This window comes from Oncorhynchus gorbuscha, linkage group LG10, assembly GCF_021184085.1.
Source record: "Oncorhynchus gorbuscha isolate QuinsamMale2020 ecotype Even-year linkage group LG10, OgorEven_v1.0, whole genome shotgun sequence".
In the NCBI taxonomy this organism is placed as follows: Eukaryota; Metazoa; Chordata; class Actinopteri; order Salmoniformes; family Salmonidae; genus Oncorhynchus; species Oncorhynchus gorbuscha.
The window spans coordinates 27,961,705-27,980,508 of NC_060182.1; the positions used below are offsets into that span (position 1 = coordinate 27,961,705).

General features: G+C 39.9%; 1 protein-coding gene across 1 annotated transcript in view; it reads left to right on the plus strand.

Moving 5' to 3' along the window:
• Nucleotides 1-5,985: 5,985 nt before the first annotated feature.
• spen (spen family transcriptional repressor) overlaps nucleotides 5,986-18,804 on the plus strand; it is a 53,573-nt gene continuing 40,754 nt past the window's right edge. The window contains 2 exon segments of the mRNA XM_046365482.1: nucleotides 5,986-6,414; nucleotides 15,219-15,539. Of these exon segments, the coding sequence (XP_046221438.1) occupies nucleotides 6,332-6,414; nucleotides 15,219-15,539 (404 nt within the window). The 5' untranslated portion in view covers nucleotides 5,986-6,331.

The following is an 18,804-nucleotide window of genomic DNA, read 5'->3' on the forward strand; positions in this document are numbered from 1 at the left end:
TATTGACAATTACATTAAGTTGATGCAAAGAGTCAATATTTGCAGTGTTAACCCTTCTTTTTCAAGACCTCTGCAATCCGCCCTGGCATGCTGTCAATTAACTTCTGGGCCACATCCTGACTGATGGCAGCCCATTCTTGCATAATCAATGTTTGGAGTTTTTCAGAATTTGTGGGTTTTTGTTTGTCCACCCGTATCTTGAGAATTGACCACAAGTTCTTAATGGGATTAAGGTCTGGGGAGTTTCCTGGCCATGGACCCAATATATCAATGTTTTGTTCCCCGAGCCACTTAGTTATCACTTTAGCCTTATGGCAAGGTGCTCCATCATGCTGGAAAAGGCATTGTCCGTCACCAAATTGTTCCTGGATGGTTGGGAGAAGTTGCTCTTGGAGGATGTGCTGGTACCATTCTTTATTCATGGCTGTGTTCTTAGGCAAAATTGTGAGTGAGCTGAGAAGTAACCCCACACATGAATGGTCTCAGGGTGCTTTACTATTGGCATGACACAGGACTGATGGTAGCGGTCACCTTGTCTTCTCCGGACAAGGTTTTCTCCGGATGCTCCAAACAATAGGAAAGGGGATTCACCAGAGAAAATGACAGCAGTCCAATCCCTGTACCTTTTGCAGAATATCAGTCTGTCCCTGATGTTTGTCCTGGAGAGTAGTGGCTTCTTTGCTGCCCTTCTTGACACCAGGCCATCCTCCAAAAGTCTTCGCCTCACTGTGCGTGCAAATGCACTCCCACCTGCCTGCTGCCATTCCTGAGCAAGCTCTGTACTGGTGGTGCCCCGATCCCGCAGCTGAATCAACTTTAAGAGATGGTCCTGGCGTCTGCTGGACTTTCTTGGGCGCCCTGGCGCCTTCTTCACAACAACTGAACCGCTTTCCTTGACGTGCTTGATGATCGGATAAATGGTTGATTCAGGTGCAATCTTACTGGCAGCAATATCCTTGCCTGTGAAGCCCTTTTTGTGCAAAGCAATGATGACGACACGTGTTTCCTTGCAGGTAACCATGGTTGACAAAGGAAGAACAATGATTCCAATCACCATCCTCCTTTTGAAGCTTCCAGTCTGTTATTTGAACTCAATCAGCATGACAGAGTGATCTCTAACCTTGTCCTCATCAACACTCACACCTGTGTTAACAAGAGAATCACTGGCATGATATCAGCTGGTCCTTTTGTGGCAGGGCTGAAATGCAGCAGATTTTTTTTTGAGATTCAGTTCATTTGCATGGCAAAGAGGGACTTTGCAATTAATTGCAATTCATCTGATCACTCTTCATAACATTCTGGTGTATATGCAAATTGCCATCATATAAACTGAGGCAGCAGACTTTGTGAAAATGAATATTTGTGTCATTCTCAAAACTTTTGGCCACAACTGTACACTGTGAATGTTTAAATTATGTATTCAACATATACAAAAATATGATACATTGTGTGTTTATTAGTTTAAGCACACTGTTTGTCTATTGTTGTGACTTAGATGAAAATCATATGAAATTTGATGACACATTCAGAAATCCAGGTAATTCCAAAGGGTTCACATACTTTTTCTTGCCACTGTATATTAATGTGAACCATGTCAACTCATCTTGAAAATAAACTTGTACAAAATGGCTGAAGCATAATGTTGGCACTTGTAAATCACACAAAATGGCGTTATACAAAATGACTCTTCAGGTTATTTTCAGAAAAGAGGAACAAACCAATCCCATAACTCACTGCATAGAAAATGTCAAATCTAATCGTTTGAATTCTGATTGTTTTGAGTGGCTTCAGACACTCAAGTATATTACGTGTATGAATAAATTGACAATAATTACATCGAATATACCGAAACACTAAAATGTAAATTATGCCTTCCACAAAAAGCCTATTCGGCGCTGTTTTCCTTGCTGTATGCAGTTCTCATTTAAATCCGAAATTTATGGCACCCACAAACCAGATTTTTATCAGTCCTTTATCTTTTGATAGCAGTTTTGAGAAACTGTTTATATGCGCCGATTTTATTTGACAGTGGGTGACTTATTTGCCTGCATCCAAAATGGGGCTTTGTTTATTCCGTTAATTTATTCCATGATCTGTTGAAGAAATGTGGATAATAAAACGGTGCCGCATTTTCAAAATAATCCAGGGTCGACCAAGACCGAAGTTGTAAAGGACATTGGCATGGTATAGTTTCGGTAGTTCCACCACAATGTTTTTAGGTTTACGAACATTTTACAATCCACGATGTTATTGGTAGACTTTATTAAGCTGTTCCTTTTTACATCAGAACGATGAATTCGTTGAGTTTACTGGAAAGACACGATTATTTCCAACAGCGCTCAAGTATGGATTTCTTAAAATAAAAATAAACTGTGGGAATTAGAATTTTCCTGTACCTCCTCTGACGGCTGGACTCTACTGTAGTTTATTTCTAGAAATGTCTCTATTGACCCCTTGGTAGCATGCCATACGCATGCGTCCTTGTTCCAAAATGCAGATCCTTTTTTTACCGCATTGCAGCGCATGCCTACGTAGGCCAACTCGTTTTCAAAATTCGTTATCAATCTTTATTCAAACTGTCCATTAGATTTCATGAAACCTTGACTGTAAACTGTATCATTCCTTCAAGTAATTTGATATTTAACTAGCCTACTGCACTTGCAACACCATGGACGTTGACCTATATGCAATCATATCTTATCACATTGCATACTTGTTTTTTTGGACTTGTGCCTGATTTCTGCTGGCAAAAGTGTTTAATTACTGACATTGTGGTATAGGGACTAAATTGAAATGGCATTGCAACTCATTTACTTATTCAAAAGGGCTCTCGTGACAATTGTGTGATATTATTCTCTTGTTTTCACTCTGTGTTCCTCATGTTGATTTCAAACTATGTTCTGCTCATTCAGAAGAACAGAAGTTAGTTATATGTTTAGTTCTTGCAGATATGAAAAAAGTATAGTCTGTTTGTGCTTGCTCCAGTACTGCATTTTTCAGGTATAGCTTGTCTTATTCACGGTTCAAATCGGGGTTTGTAGGTGATGGTACTGTCCACCAAATTGGTGGCCCTTCCATTGTGGTTTTGACTAGAAATCTGTTTAATTCCTAATGTTAAAGGTCCAATTCAGCTGTTTTTATCTCAATTTTAAATAATTTATTTGTAACAATTAAGCACTTAACTGTGATTGTTTTCAGTTAAAATGGTAAAAAATAAATAAATAATAAAGCTTCTTAGCAAAGAGCAATTTCTCAAGCAAGACTGCCTGGGAATGGTCTGAGTGGGAAGGGGACAACTGAAAACTAGCTGTTATTGGTAGAAAGGTTTTACTCTCTTTGTGGGTTTTTAAGAAATTTACCGCCATGCGCATGCACGTGTCTCAGAGGGTATCTTTGTGTCTCTGTTGCTATGTGTGCAACCTGAACTTGTGACGTGTTCCAGGGCATCAGTATTAACACATACATTTGAAGTCGGAAGTTTACATACACCTTAGCCAAATACATTTAAACTCAGTTTTTCACAATTCCTGACATTTAATCTGAGTAAAAATTCCCTGAGTTGATCATCACTTTATTTTAAGATGAAATTTCTTGTAAGATCTTGGGCAGTTGCAAATTTGCACGTTTTACTGTGGATATAGATACTTTTGTACCCGTTTCCTCCAGTATCTTCACAAGGTCCATTGCTGTTGTTCTGGGATTGATTTGCACTTTTTCGCACTTTTTGCACCAAAGTACATTCATCTCTAGGAGACAGAACGTGTCTCTTTCCTGAGCGGTATGACAACTGCGTGGTCCCATAGTGTTTATACTTGTGTACTATTGTTTGTTCAGATGAACGTTGTACCTTCAGGTGTTGGAAATTGCTCCCAAGGATGAACCAGACTTGTGGAGGTACACCCCCAATTGACTCAAATTATATCAAGTAGCTTGACAGAAACTTCTAAAGCCATGACATAATTTTCTGGAATTTTCCAAGCTGTTTAAAAGGCACAGTCAACTTAGTGTATGTAAACTTCTGACCCACTGGAATTGTGATACAGTGAATTATAAGTGAAATAATCTGTCTATAAACAATTGTTGGAAAAATTAGTTGTATCGTGCACAAAGTAGATGTCCTAACCGGCTTGCCAAAACTATAGTTTGTTAACAATAAATTTGTGGAGTGGTTGAAAAACAAGTTTTAATGACTCCAACCTAAGTGTATGTAAACTTCCGACTTCAGCTGTACCAATCGGCACACTAGCTCTGATCCAGGGCATTATGTTAGTGTGTTTAGTAGCATAGTGGTTGAAGTTGGGAGAGTTAGCTAGCTAGCTTTTTTCAGGATGAATATATTGTTTTTATAATTTTTTGGATACACTGTTATTATTAATGCAAAAAAATCACTACAACCATGCAACCACTGTTGCTTGTACTTTAGCTGTCACCTTGATAAATTGGCTACACTGGATAGCTAGTACTACTAGCAAAGATAGACAACTAACCTCTTATCTGCCCTACTTTTAATTTTAAATGTAATTGCACACCGATGCTGTTGGTGGTAATGCCTCATCCTCTCTGTCACCATTCGACATCCTGTCTCATCTTGTCTCACAGCGAAGGTACAGTGCCTTCAGAAAGTATTCATACCCCTTGACTTATTTGAAATGTTGTTGTGTTACAGCCTGATTTTCAAAATGGATTAAATACAACTATTCTCACCCATCTACACACAATACCCCATAATGACATCGTGAAAACGTGTTTTTAGAAATCTTTGCACATTTATTGAAAATGCAATACAGAAATATCTCATTTACATAAGTATTCACATCCCTGAGAATACTTTGTAAAAGCACCTTTGGCAATTGCAACATTGGGTTGTCTTGGGTATATCTATCAGCTTTGGGGATTTTCTTGCATTCTTCCTTGCAGATTTTCTCAAGCTCTGTTAAATTAGAAGGGGAGCAGCAGTGAACAGCAATCTTCAAGTCTTTCCACAGATTTTCAATGGGATTCAAGTCTGGACTTTGGGCACTCAAGGTCTTTTACTTTCACATTCTTGTTCTGAAGCCATTCCAGCTTTGCTTTGGCTGTATGCTTGGGGTCATTGTCCTGTTGGAATGCAAATGTTCACCCTAGTCTAATGTCATTTGCACTCTGAAGCAGGTTCTCATTAAGGATTTGCCTGTATTTGGCTCCATTCATTGTTCCCTCTATCCTTACCAGTCTCTCAGTCCCTGCCGCTGAAAAGCATCCCCATAGCATGCCACTACCATGCTTCACAGTAGGGATGGTATTAGATGGGTGATGAGCTGTGCCTGGTTTTCTCCAGACATAGCGCTTTGCATTCAGGCCAGAGTAAAATTTTTGTCTCATCAGAGCCTTATGCTCTGAGACTTTCACATGCCTTTTTGCAAACTCCAGGCATGCTGTCACGTGCCCTCTTCTCAGGAGTGGCTTCTGTCTGGCCACTCTCCCATAAAGTCCAGATTGGTGGAACGCTGTAGAGACTGTTAAGGGTGTCAGAGTGGTCATTTGGTTCTTGGTCACCTCCCTGACCAAGGTCCTTCTTGCCCAGTTGCTCAGTTTGGTCGAAAGACCAGCTCTAGGCTGGTCATTTATTTATTATTTTCAAGAATTTGTAATACATTTCTATAAACTTATAAATACCGTATGAGCTTAGTACAAATGTCTAATAAATGTTTTATTCTCTCTTGTTTGTTTTTGTCATTTGGGTCTTTGAATAGCAACTGAAGCCTACAGTTCTTTTTTTTCTTATACCACTTCTTATGTATACTTTGACACTATTCAATGTCACAAAGTAAAACATTCTTCAGTGGCCTGTTGTAGGACTGCTTGCCAGGTGCTATCTGTCTCTGTGAAACATTCTATTCACACCCTCCTACCCAAACCCCAAACTCACACATCGATACTCACGCATGCGCACGACGAAAGGCGATCTCGTCTGAAAGCGAAAAAAATAGTTCTCACACAGTGCCACGCGTGCGCTGTGTGCGCCTCATTACGAGCAAGGTTGCTGCATCTTTTTGAGGTAGCTACAAGCGTTCCTTCGACAGCCAAAGGGTCGCATGGTGTCAGGGACGCGCCTAGTCACGGGAACAGTAATACAGCGCGTGCTCGTAAGCCTGGATCGCGCTTAGACAGCAAAGGGAATCAAACAGCGTGCAAGAATTGAACACCAATGGTTACATTGGGCCAGAACATGCAGTCGATGATCTACGCACAATACTTCGCTGCGCTCAATTTCACAACGTATTTTACTTTGTATCGGAGAAGATAAGGACATCAAACTCATCTGTATGATCGGGGGACAGGAGCGCACAGTATGGTCCGGGAAACCAGACATTTATGGGTGGGAAATTTACCCGAAAATGTACGAGAGGAGAAGATCATTGAACATTTCAAACGGTGAGTAACGCCAAATATTTCACCGAGTAACGTTATCCCACAACTGTCAGCATCTGTCTGCCTGATTCCCCTTAAATCAGAGGGAGATCAATTCTGGATCGAATTGCCCAGGCAAGTGACAGCCTGGCTAACCCGCTGCCAACAAACCCAATACAAACAACTCGGGTGAAGAGGAAGATAGATATTATAACTAACTAAATAACATGAGCTTACCAATTGTTATCTTATGGCCCATTTACCTGGATTTCGAGGTCTTTGCAAGCCACTTCTCACACGCGGTGGACTTAGAAATAGCTTAGGTAGCTAGTTAATTACTTTAGAAAACAGCTAGCTAGCGTTACTGAACAATTGTGCCACTAGCAGCCTGCTGGTTGTGTTGTGTTAAGACCGAGCGACTTGGCTTGTTTCAAAGTTATGCCATGGTATAGCCTAATTAAAACTTGCCAGTTGTGGAGTGTCTCCAGCAATGGAGTTGTAACGAACCATGCAGTGGCTAGAAGTCTGTCAGCAATCAATCATAGTTCTAAAATCAAAACATACTGCCCACGTGCAATGTACTCACACCTTCTAAGCATGTTAATCACTACTTTTTCCTTGATGCAACTGCTCGCTGTTCAGCCAAGTGATGGTTCATTGTGAGATCAACTGCCATTGCTGGGCCCCACCGCAACATTTGTTGCAAATTTCAAGTAGTTTCAAAGTGTCAAGTTCCGCTGAGGCTCTGCAACGTAAAAAAAATATATTGAGGTGATGCAGAGCTGACTTGCCAGCAGCATCATACTGTGTGTGACTATTGGCGTCAATTAGCCAAATAATGGAATGAAATTTCAGTGGTTAGCAGTTGCATTCAATTAACATTTCAGTTTATTTTGAAAAACATGTTGAATGTCATGTATGGTTGCTATGGTTTGTTATTTAAATTAGTAATATAGCCAAACATTTCGTAGGCCTATAAGTAACAGCCTACAATTTCAAGATTGTCCCCTTCTTTACATTGGTTGCATTCATAAATTGTGTAAACAAACGACAATAATGACGACCATAAGCCCTAATTAAACTGTCAACGTAGGAATAAGAATCACGGTGATTATAAGGCACTGATCGTATTCCCTATTGGTAGCCTACATGATTGTCGATATAGCTAACCCTATATAAACTATAGGCTATTGGAACATTGTTTCACTTCTGAAATATAAAGGGCGATTTTATTGACATTGCTCCATTATTATTACTTCACATTTTTACATTTTTAGTCAAATCAGACTGTGTGATGGATGGTAAACTATATAGCTTTTGTGCATTTAACAAACATCTCCCAACATCTGAATTGGGCTAAATTTGGTTATTGTCTTGACACTGTGCGCTCTCTAGTTCCTACTGGCTGTCAAAGAAAAAACAGGCCGCCTATCTGTCGAGCTAGGCAGGAGGAGTAGCCTAATTAAAATACGCGATATCCGTATTATTTCTTTCCGTTACCTGAAGTGCTGCATTTTTAAGTTACAACATTATGGCTGTATGTCCTAAGTGGCCTATTTCTGATACGGTTTCCAGCGCAGGTTTTGCTATAGAGACAAACAGCGTATTCTCATCAGACCATTATGACTGTCAATTTCAGACTATTTTGTAGGTTAATCTCAAACGGATGCTCATTTAGGCCTAGTTTCATTGAATTTAATCCTTAATCTTTGATATTATGTTCAGATGCATGCATGAATTCTGGTAACCTATCTGCTTTTCAAATCTTGTGGTGCATTTATGTCGTCCTTATGATGTTCATGCATTATGTCATAGAAATGTAATATGCATAGACTATTAAAAACATTTGACAATTGATCACAGACATTTTTATTTTGTTTTGAAGATGAGGCATTCATCGAGGTAATGAGTGCGCATGGAAAAACATTTCGGGTGCTCACTGCTCGTCAAGCAGCTTCTGGTTATATTGTAACAAACAAAGAAGCAGACAGCGTATGCAGGTGCATGACAGCTGAGTGTGTGATAGGAGTCATTGAAGATGGGGGACGGCAGAATGAGTAAGCAGTGTGAACGGGTTTCTAAAATGGCGTCGGAGGCTATTCAATGTGGGAACTGGCATACCTTAGAGTCTACACTTATGGGCATTCTCTGGGTGTCGGTCGGACAATAAGCAGAAATAGATAGATGTGTGTTCTGTGGTTTTCATTTTCTCCCTGAATATAAAAACGTGTTGAATGGAGTAGTCTAAGCTCCCCAAGACGTTGGCAAATAACTCGAATCAGAAATAACATCGTAACTGTAATATTCCAGTTGTTTTATAGACGCCATAGGCTACAATGGAAATACATTTTAAGGCAATAACCCATTTTAATTATAGGCTATATCCAGGGAAACGATTGAAATCACCTTTTCCTCTGTGAAATAAACTTACATTTTCCTTGCATAAAACAGTTGCACTTTCCGTATTAAAATGTAGAAGCCCATATAGCTATATTTCTCTTTTGCAAGCCTTATTGGAAGGACAAGTGAAATGATCCCATATTGCGTAATGCATCGGGTTTGCACCCACAAGCAAGAGGAGTGGTCCACAGTGCGACCATTTTACTCTTATATGCGCCAAAATATATATAGCTTTCAGACCTGATATTTTAATTTAGGAGCACCAGTGCGCTTAGACAAATTAAGGATTCAAGCATTCCTTTTTTATTGTGCATGTATTTATGTGCGCCTAAGTTTTTCAACTTACGCGCACACGTGCTCCTTGTAACAACAACAAAACTCAATGTAGAGCCATGGGTTCTCATTTATAACTTTAAGTAAATTAACACGAAATACCTTGAGTACAAAAATATAGAGAATTTTGGCGCACGCCATCCCCATGTTTCCCGTTATAAATCAAACCTGTCATAAAAATGTGCCCGCGTTAACGAGCATTATAACGCTGCCTGAAACACGCCCATAATTAATATTTTGTTGTGACAAAACCAGCTTGTATACTTTGGAAGTATTGGAACTAGACCAAGACCGTATCTAAAGGAAATGGCAATGGTGAACTTGATTCAAATTTATTTGGAGGTGTTGGCAGAACGTTTTTTTTCTCCCAGTGACATTTGCTGTATTCAATTAATCAATCCAATGTATTCATGAAGCCCATTTTACATCAGCTGATGTCACAAAGTGCTGTACAGAAATCCAGCCTAAAATCCCAAACCACACGCAATGCAGGTGTAGAAGCATGGTGGCTAGGAAAAACTCCCCAGAAAGGCCGGAACCTAGGAAGAAACCTAGAGAGGAACCAGGCTATGAGGGGCGGCCAGTCCTCTTCTGGCTGTGCTGGGGGGAGATTATAAGAGATTATAACAGAACACGGCCAAGATGTTCAAACGTTCATAGACGACCAGCAGGGTCAAATAATAATCACAATCATCACAGTGGTTGTAGAGGGTTAACCTCAGGAGTAAATGTCAGTTGGCTTTTCATAGCTCATCATTCATAGTATCTCTACCCCATCTGCTGTCTCTAGAGAGTTGAAAACAGCAGGTCTGAGACAAGGTAGCACGTTCGGTGAACAGGTCAGGGTTCCATAGCCGCAGGCAGAACAGTTGAAAGGAGCAGCAGCACAACCAGGTGGACTGGGGGACAGCAAGGAGTCATCAGGCCAGGTAGTGGGGAGAGGGATAGATGCTTAAATTCACACCAGATAAGAAAGGAGAAATACTCTAGATATAAGACTGACCCTAGCCCCCTGACACAAACTATTGCAGCATAAATACTGATTGCAAATTGTTGTGGACCTGTTAACAAATCATTTGAATGCAGCAATGTTTGCATTCACTTTTTCCCTAACCTAAATATGCTGCACAGTCTGAGAATTCTGAAACATTGTCCGCTTTGAAAAAAATGAAAACTACGGTAGACCTAGTTAGTTTGCATTGAAGTGTGTAGGCTACTACTATCTGTTCACCTATTACATTCTACTGTATACTATAAACTGTGCTCCCTGCCCGATGCATAGAGCAAAAGCTTGAAATTATAATATCCTTTCTAATAGGCCCAATTTAACTGAGAGATGGACATGGGTATTTGTTGTATGGCTACTTCGGGAATATGAACTCTGCTGTCTCAACATGGCCAGAAAAGGTGAGGAATTTATTCTGCAATGGTTATAAAAAATGTATGTTTATAAAGTAAATATTGTCTACTCGAGAGATTTGACTTGCCAAGCGTGTCAAGGCAAAGGGTGTCTACTTTGAAGAATCTCTAATATGAAATATATTTTGATGTAACTTTTTTTGGCTATTACATGATTCCATGTGTGTTATTTCATAGTTCTGATGTCTTCACTATTATTCTACCATGTAAAAAATAAAGATAAACTGAAAAATGAGTCGGTGACCAAACTTTTGACTGGTACTGTATACTGAACAAGAATATAAATGCAACATGCAACAATTTCAAAGATTTTACTGAGTTAGTTCATATAAGGAAATCGGTCAATTTTAAATAAATTAATTGGGGCCTTTTCTATGGATTTTACATAACTGCGCAGGGGCACAGCCATGGGTGAGCATGGAAGGGCATAGGCCCACCCACTGGGGAGCCAGACCCAGCCAATCAGATTATTTTTTTCTACCACAAAGGGACTTTATTACAGACAGAAATACGCCTCAGCGTTAACTTGAAACTTATAAATGCCAACTTTTGCGTGAAAACAGGCGCACACATATTTTGGGGCATATTTTGTGCGTACCCAACATTTATAAATGAGGCCCCGGAAGAGAGAACCAGGAAATTGAATGTGTGTGTATGTATGCTGCGTTGTGCAGACCTCAGAGTTCCATCTTTGAAAAACTTAAGGGACCTTTCTCATAACTAGAATACATGATATGATATATTGAATGTACAGTATATCAAAAGTGAGTACACCCCTCACATTTTTGTAAATATGAGTATATCTTTTCATGTGACAACACTAAACAAATTACACTTTGCAACAATGTAAAGTAGTGAGTGTACAGCTTGTATAACAGTACATTTGCTGTCCCCTCAAAATAACTCAACACACAGCCATTAATGTCTAAACCGCTGGCAACAAAAGTGAGTACACCTCTAAGTGAAAATGTCCAAATTGGGCCCAAAGTGTCAATATTTTGTATGGACACCATCATTGTCCAGCACTGCCTTAACCCTCTTGGGCATGGAGTTCACCAGAGCCTCACAAGTTGCCACTGAAGTCCTCTTCCACTCCTCCATGATGACATCACAGAGATGGTGGATGTTAGAGACCTTGCACTCCTCCACCTTCCGTTTGAGGATGCCCCACAGATGCTCAATTGGGTTTAGGTCTGGAGACATGCTTGGCCAGTCCATCACTTTTACCCTCAGCTTCTTTAGCAAGGCAGTGGTCGTCTTGGAGGTGTGTTTGGGGTTGTTATCATGTTGGAATACTGCCCGGCTGCCCAGTCTCTGAAGGAGGGGATCATGCTCTGCTTCAGTATGTCACAGTACATGTTGGCATTCATGGTTCCCTCAATGAACTGTAGCTCCCCAGTGCCGGCAGCACTCATGCAGCACCAGACCATGACACTCCCACCACAATGCTTGACTGTAGGCAAGACACACTTGTCTTTGTACTCCTCACCTGGTTGCCGCCACACAAGCTTGACACCATCTGAACCACATAAGTTTATCTTGGTCTCATCAGACCACAGGACATGGTTCCAGTAATCCATGTCCTTAGTCTGCTTGTCTTCAGCAAACTTTTTGTTGGCTTTCTTGTGCATTATCTTTAGAAGAGGCTTTCTTCTGGGACGACAGCCATGCAGACCAATTTGATGCAGTGTACGGCGTATGGTCTGAGCACTGACAGGCTGACACCCCACCCCTTCAACCTCTGCAGCAATGCTGGCAGCACTTGTACGTCTATTTCCCAAAGACAACCTCTGGATATGACACTGAGCAAGTGCACTTAACTTCTTTGGTCGACCATGGCGAGGCCTGTTCTGAGTGGAACCTGTCCAGTTAAACCGCTGTATGGTCTTGGCCACCGTGCTGCAGCTCAGTTTCAGGGTCTTGGCAATCTTCTTATAGCCCAGGCCATCTTTATGTAGAGCAACAATTATTATTTTCAGATCCTCAGAGTTCTTTGCCATGAGGTGCCATGTTGAACTTCCAGTGACCAGTCAGTATGAGGGAGTGTGAGAGCAATGACACCAAATTTAACACACCTGCTCCCCATTCACACCTGAGACCTTGTAACACTAACGAGTCACATGACACCGGGGAGGGAAAATGGCTAATTGGGCCCAATTTGGACATTTTCACTTAGGGGTGTACTCACTTTTGTTGCCAGCGGGTTTAGACATTAATGACTGTGTGTTATTTTGAGGGGGCAGCAAATTTACATTGTAGCAAAGTGTAATTTCTTCAGTGTTGTCACATGAAAAGATATACTCAAATATTTACAAAAATGTGAGGGGTGTACTTGCTTTTGTGATATACTGTATGTACAGGTAACTCTCAAAATACAGGAAACACTTGAGTACATGAGGGATAGGCCTACAAAGTATATTGAATGCAGGTGCTTCCACACAGGTGTGGTTCCTGAGTTAATTGAAACATTTCAGCTTTAAAATCTATGCCAAACAAAGTTTACCAAACCATACAACTCGATGCACAAGGACTATGTTGAACAATTTTAAACAGGACATTTCACAAAAACACTTTTAGTGGAGGAACTTTGCAGATGCAAAGTTTGATAACAGAATTACAGTAAAATCTCCCTCCGTTTATGTGACTAAGTTTTCCAAAAACTCTTAAGTATCTGCCCGAATTAAGATTCAGAGATGTCTGCAGAAAGAATGGGGTGTCAGCTATGACGTGACACCTTGGGTTTCATTATTATTATTTTTGGCTATTGAACTATGGTAGGTGAAGTGGATTCACATCCGGAAACGGAATTACATCATGGGTTTCTGATCTGTATTATACAGAAATGCCTAATTACGGGTATGAATATCATTCTCTTACTTCATGGTAATGTATCATGGTACACAAAGGTAGAAATATGCAATATTCTTATTTTGCATATCTGGGTATTATTTGACACGCTGGCTATTATTGTAATGAGTTCTGCCACAAAACAAGAACACTTTTGTTAGTTTCAGATTTGGTCTGGTCAGGAACAATCATAGACATCTATGTTTCTCAAGTTTGGACATCACAGTAGAGTACCTTTTAAAGTATATCTACATTGTACTGTACTGAACTCTGCTCTACTGTACTGTTCTCTACGGTGCTGTCCAAACTTGTGAAACATAAATGTCTGTGATTGGTTCAGATTTTGTCCGGCCAGGGTGGACTGACCCAAACTACTTTTTGAAGTCCAGCGTTGGTTGGTGCTCAGTAGTTGAGGATGCTTGTTACAGTACATGTAACTAGGATAGGTGTCATGGTAGGTGCCAGTAAGAGCTGGGTGAGGTAACATTTAACTTGAAAGTGAAAGAAGGGAGAGATTGTCCAGATGGTTTTCAGTCTTGCTTTGGCCACCAGAAGACAGAAAGAGAAACAGAACAGTTATGAGCTGAACATAACAGTATGCCAGTGGAAGGGAGGACAGTAGCGGGTGACCCAACTGTGGTTTGTCTCTAGTATGATTTCCCATTGTAGCCAATTAAATTGCAGTAATTCCGATACTGATTTGGTAACAATTCCGAGTTTTAATCACTTAATAATTCATAAACTTCATATCAGTAAAATCATTAGAACTAATCGGCAGTCTACCTTTACTTGTTGCTTCTATGTACTTTCATTATCCTCCCCCATGAGGGAGAGAAATTAGAAAATATCTTAAAGATATGTGCACAAGGCAATGTTTCTTAAACGTACAGAAGGCAAATAATTTCTCAAACTAAATACAAGTGTTGATATTCGTTGTCAGGGGTCTTCAACATTTGTGTTTTGATGTATTTCTAATACTGTAAGACTTTTTTTGGTAGGTGAAAGACCCCTTTTCCATCTGTTTGACCAGAAATTAAAGCTGTTAGTTATATAACAAATTATATTTTTAAAACATACTCTTAGCTTTCGTTTAACATTCTCCTATGAACTTCACATGTTAGTGCTCATGGGTCAAACGCATTCTATGGAGAGCCTAGTGTCTGTGGGTTTTGGGGTTTTCCTTTCAATGAAGACAGACAACCAGGTTTGGGAAGTTCCTTACCAATTAGTGACCTTATTTCATCAAACAAGTACAAGGGAGGAGTAGAGACCCGCAGACACTCGGCCCTCCGTGGAATGAGTTTTAGAAGTGTTTTGGATGGTAATGCCCTTAAGCAATTAACATAACATCATGCTTAAGGTCAAGAATAAAAATGACCAGTTGCCCATTACTTTGGCTACCATGGCTAGAAGAAAACATCTCAGTGACTTTGAAAGAGGGCCTCGAAGAGCATAGGAAGTTTAAACTATGTGTGCTTGTCACCAGATCTCAAAGCAAATGAGGCCCAACATCCTATTTAGACACTATGTTGGTGTTTCCTTTATTTTGGCAGTTACCTGTATATCGTGCTATGTGCCAAGATTTGTAGTTGCTTGGTTACTGTTGCCTGGTGAGGTTAGGAAATGATAGTGGCCTAATAAATATTTTGTAAGGACACCCCTTTGTGGACCACCCTGCACGCACATACACACCTTGTGTCAATTTTATAAAATGCATAGGTCTACTTTACCTATTGACTTGTTTCCATTTCCAATAAAACATTCCAATTGGTATACAACTTAAATCAATAAATAAACCGTTTTCTTTTCATTCTCCATTTCCTCCCTAGATATGGACGGGTGGAGAGTGTCAAGGTCCTTCCAAAGCGGGGGTCAGAAGGTGGAGTCGCAGCCTTTGTGGATTTTGTGGACATTAAAAGTGCTCAGAAGGCACATAATTCAATCAACAAGATGGGGGACAGAGACCTGCGCACTGATTACAATGAGCCAGGCACAATCCCTAGTGCCGTGAGAGGGCTGGACGATAGCTTGTCCTTAGGCTCTCGTGGACGGGATGTTTCAGGGTTCATAAGGGCGGCAGGGGGCCCGGTGTATGGGCCCCCTGCATCTCTCCACAGCAGAGAGGGACGCTATGAGCGCAGACTAGACGGGTAAGTGGACAAAGTTTCTCTGAAGGCAGGGGGAACTTGGTTTCTGATAACTCCTTACCCCCAAGCATTTTTCCATCTATTAATTTATAAGCAGGTTCATAAACAGGATTAAATCAGTAGGCATCTCTTCTAAAGTCCTCAGAGCGTCACCATCGCTCATGGATTGATATGGTAGACACCAAGCTACACTGTAAATGAGCATGTCTGTATATTATGCACACAATTGTACTTCAATGTGTGTGGTAAATAGCGTATTGGCTGTTGGGGATTATCTTTGTGAGTTGGATATCCCATTTGCGGAGAGTACGGTGCATATTGGATATCGTAACATTCCTGGGATTAATGGATGCTGGAGAGTTTGTTCCAGCGGCCTTCCCTGGGATCTCCCTGATCTGGAGTACCGTGCCCTCCTTGGTGGATTAATGGGTCACCCTATTTTCGTATAACGACCAAGAATACATATTTAAGACTCATTAACTAGTTTTTGGATTAATAGAAATTGGGTTCTCGATCATTCTGCAACCCTTCCAGTGGTGTTTTCAAGTGCAGCGCTTTCCTTGTGGTCCAGAGTCATGTGGATAACCTAACCCGGATATGTATTCCCCTATTGGATTAAAACTGGCCAATCACGAAAGGATATTCTATCATTCGATAAAGGTATGGGTTTTCCGGTTTTGTGATGGGATTATGTTTGATATCAGGGTTTAACAATTAAATGCTGGGAGACCTCAACTGTTGATCAACTTTGTAGAGAAACGACAAAGGGTGAGCAAATTATACATTTTTTTTTTATACAAACTTTTTGTTGGTGGTTCAAATAATTTGTTATATTTTGCTCTTGAAAGAGTGAGACTTTCCAATGGATGTAGGGGGAAGCATTAAACAGAATTGCGCAGTAGAGGATTGGATTATTTTGGAATCATACAAATCAATACAATTACATGGAAATATGGGGCTGAAGAACATGGTACTGGATGTCAGTGGAGATACCTGCCTTCTGTTAGTGGATTACCTCCCTTCTGAATGTGGAACTACATATGTCCATCCTTGGATACAATTATTCTCAGAATCAGAAAAGACAACATCCTGTCAACATCAAATAATTAGCCTACTGCCTTTCAGGCAACTGTACCTATGAGGGAGAATCATGGAGTTTAAGACATGGATTACTACTGACAAATAAACTGTGTTATTACAAGATCATTTTTGCTTCAATGGATCTAGTTGGACAATTTCTCAATTTTGCACATAAAATGTGGCGGACTATTAAAGATTAAATACTTTTTTCCCACTAGTTGTGTGCCATGATGTTCCAGACTCATTGCTCATGGGGAATCAATAGTGCACTGTTTACAGAAGCTGGACAATTGTATATAGATTATTGATTTGACTGGACTATGTTGTCTATTTTCCATGAACATTTAAAAATTGATCCGTTACGTTTTATGTAACCATTTTTGAAAGAATAGTTTATTCTGACTTCCTATGACTATTTTACACCACAGCAAAATCTTGTTACAATTGGATTAGATTTTTGGATTAGTTGATATTCCAGTCCCTCAAAGCAAGTGACGATTCCCACCATACTGATGAGGATGACTATTTTGAACATAAACCTGCCTGGGATATATATTTTTTAATATCATTTTTATACCAACTCTACAGTTTTCCTTTTTGCTCACAAAGTTCTGTCTCCCTAGATTGTATTTGGAATTGTAGATCGGGTTACCGCTGTTTCAAAAGGTTGGTATATCCTGCCTTGTGTATTTTAGCTGTTCTCTCTAACCCCTAGTTTGAACCCCTGTCTCTCTCCAAATTTCCTACTAACAGAAATTGCTTCTTTTTGTTATTTGCCGATTATGTACCTTTTTTCCGGCTGTCCCGCTCACCTTGAACCTACCCGACCCACTTCCCAGCTCCTAATCCCCTAGTCAATAGTACCTTGTTACTTAGGCATTTTTCACATTAAGTGAAATGAGAGTGAAAAATTGACACAGATCAAATGTTCTAAACAGAGGGATGCACCTTGGGAATGTTTTTTTTATTACCATGAACGAATACATCATATTTAATAGTTGTGTTAGGTTTAATCTAAATCTTATTTTTGTTAACTAATTTGAATTGCTACTGTATATTACATTTCAATGTCAGATTTGTCATGACTAAAGGGTTTATGACAATGTTTATAAGGCTATGGCAAAATCTCGTTTTGTCAGTGGCTGAACCTTTTTCTTCTTAGCCAAAGAGTTGGATTTCTCCAGGAACAGATTAACTTGTGCATACCATTTTCATGTCTCCATGTACAGTATGACGGAAGTTAGAGGTAGTTTTACGAGCCAATGCTAACTGGCGTTACCCATAGACTTCCAGTCATTGGGCAATCTGCTAGCATGCTTTGCCCAAGATTATCACAAGACGTAAACAAAATGCTTCAGTGATTTGTATTTTCCTTAAACTTTTTGAAGAGGCAAAGCGGGAATGCCCCCTTCTGTTTGTTTACCACTTTGTGTAGCTGTTAGGGATTATGCTAATGATAGCTTTTTCATCTACCAGAAGACGGTTTTCTCAATTAAATGTTAACTACAAAGTAGCCTATGCCTGCCTGGTAGAATTACATGATTATTTGCATCAATCCAGTGGCAATTTTTTTTTTTTGCATTTAGCAAACTCCGTAATAACGTGCACTACAGAAACACCCCAAACCAAACAAGTCTCTTGCTGGTGCAGACTTGAATTAAAGGTTATCTACACCCCAAAAAAATTAAATTTTCTTAGATTTTTTCCAGACCTCTAAAGTGGTCTCCTGATGTCGTTTGAGCGTTGTTGTGGACTTCGGACATTCAATTTTGTTATTATTCTATTAAAGTGATTTCTAGGGAGAGAACCTGAAAATACTAAATGGAATTTTGGGAAAAAATCAATAGAATTACGCAAGAAATAAAACTGAATTTATAGGGCCCTACAATAGGTGTGGTTTTGAAACTTATCATTAAACTTCCATCATACTCATCACTGTATTCAGAAAGGAAGTTATGGTAAAGGTTTATTTTACAGATAGTTATTTTAGTTGTTATAATTTGGTTTCTTTGAGACTCATGGACTTAAGTGGCACTATCTACCATTTAGTACCAGGCAGTTACCAATTGTTTTATTCCTTCAGGTGCAAAAAGTACTAGAAAGACCGTATCCCATTGTTACCACAGTTTTTTTTTAAAGCACCATCTTTAACTAGGCTGTATAAAGTGTTACCGGAGTTAGATCCAGC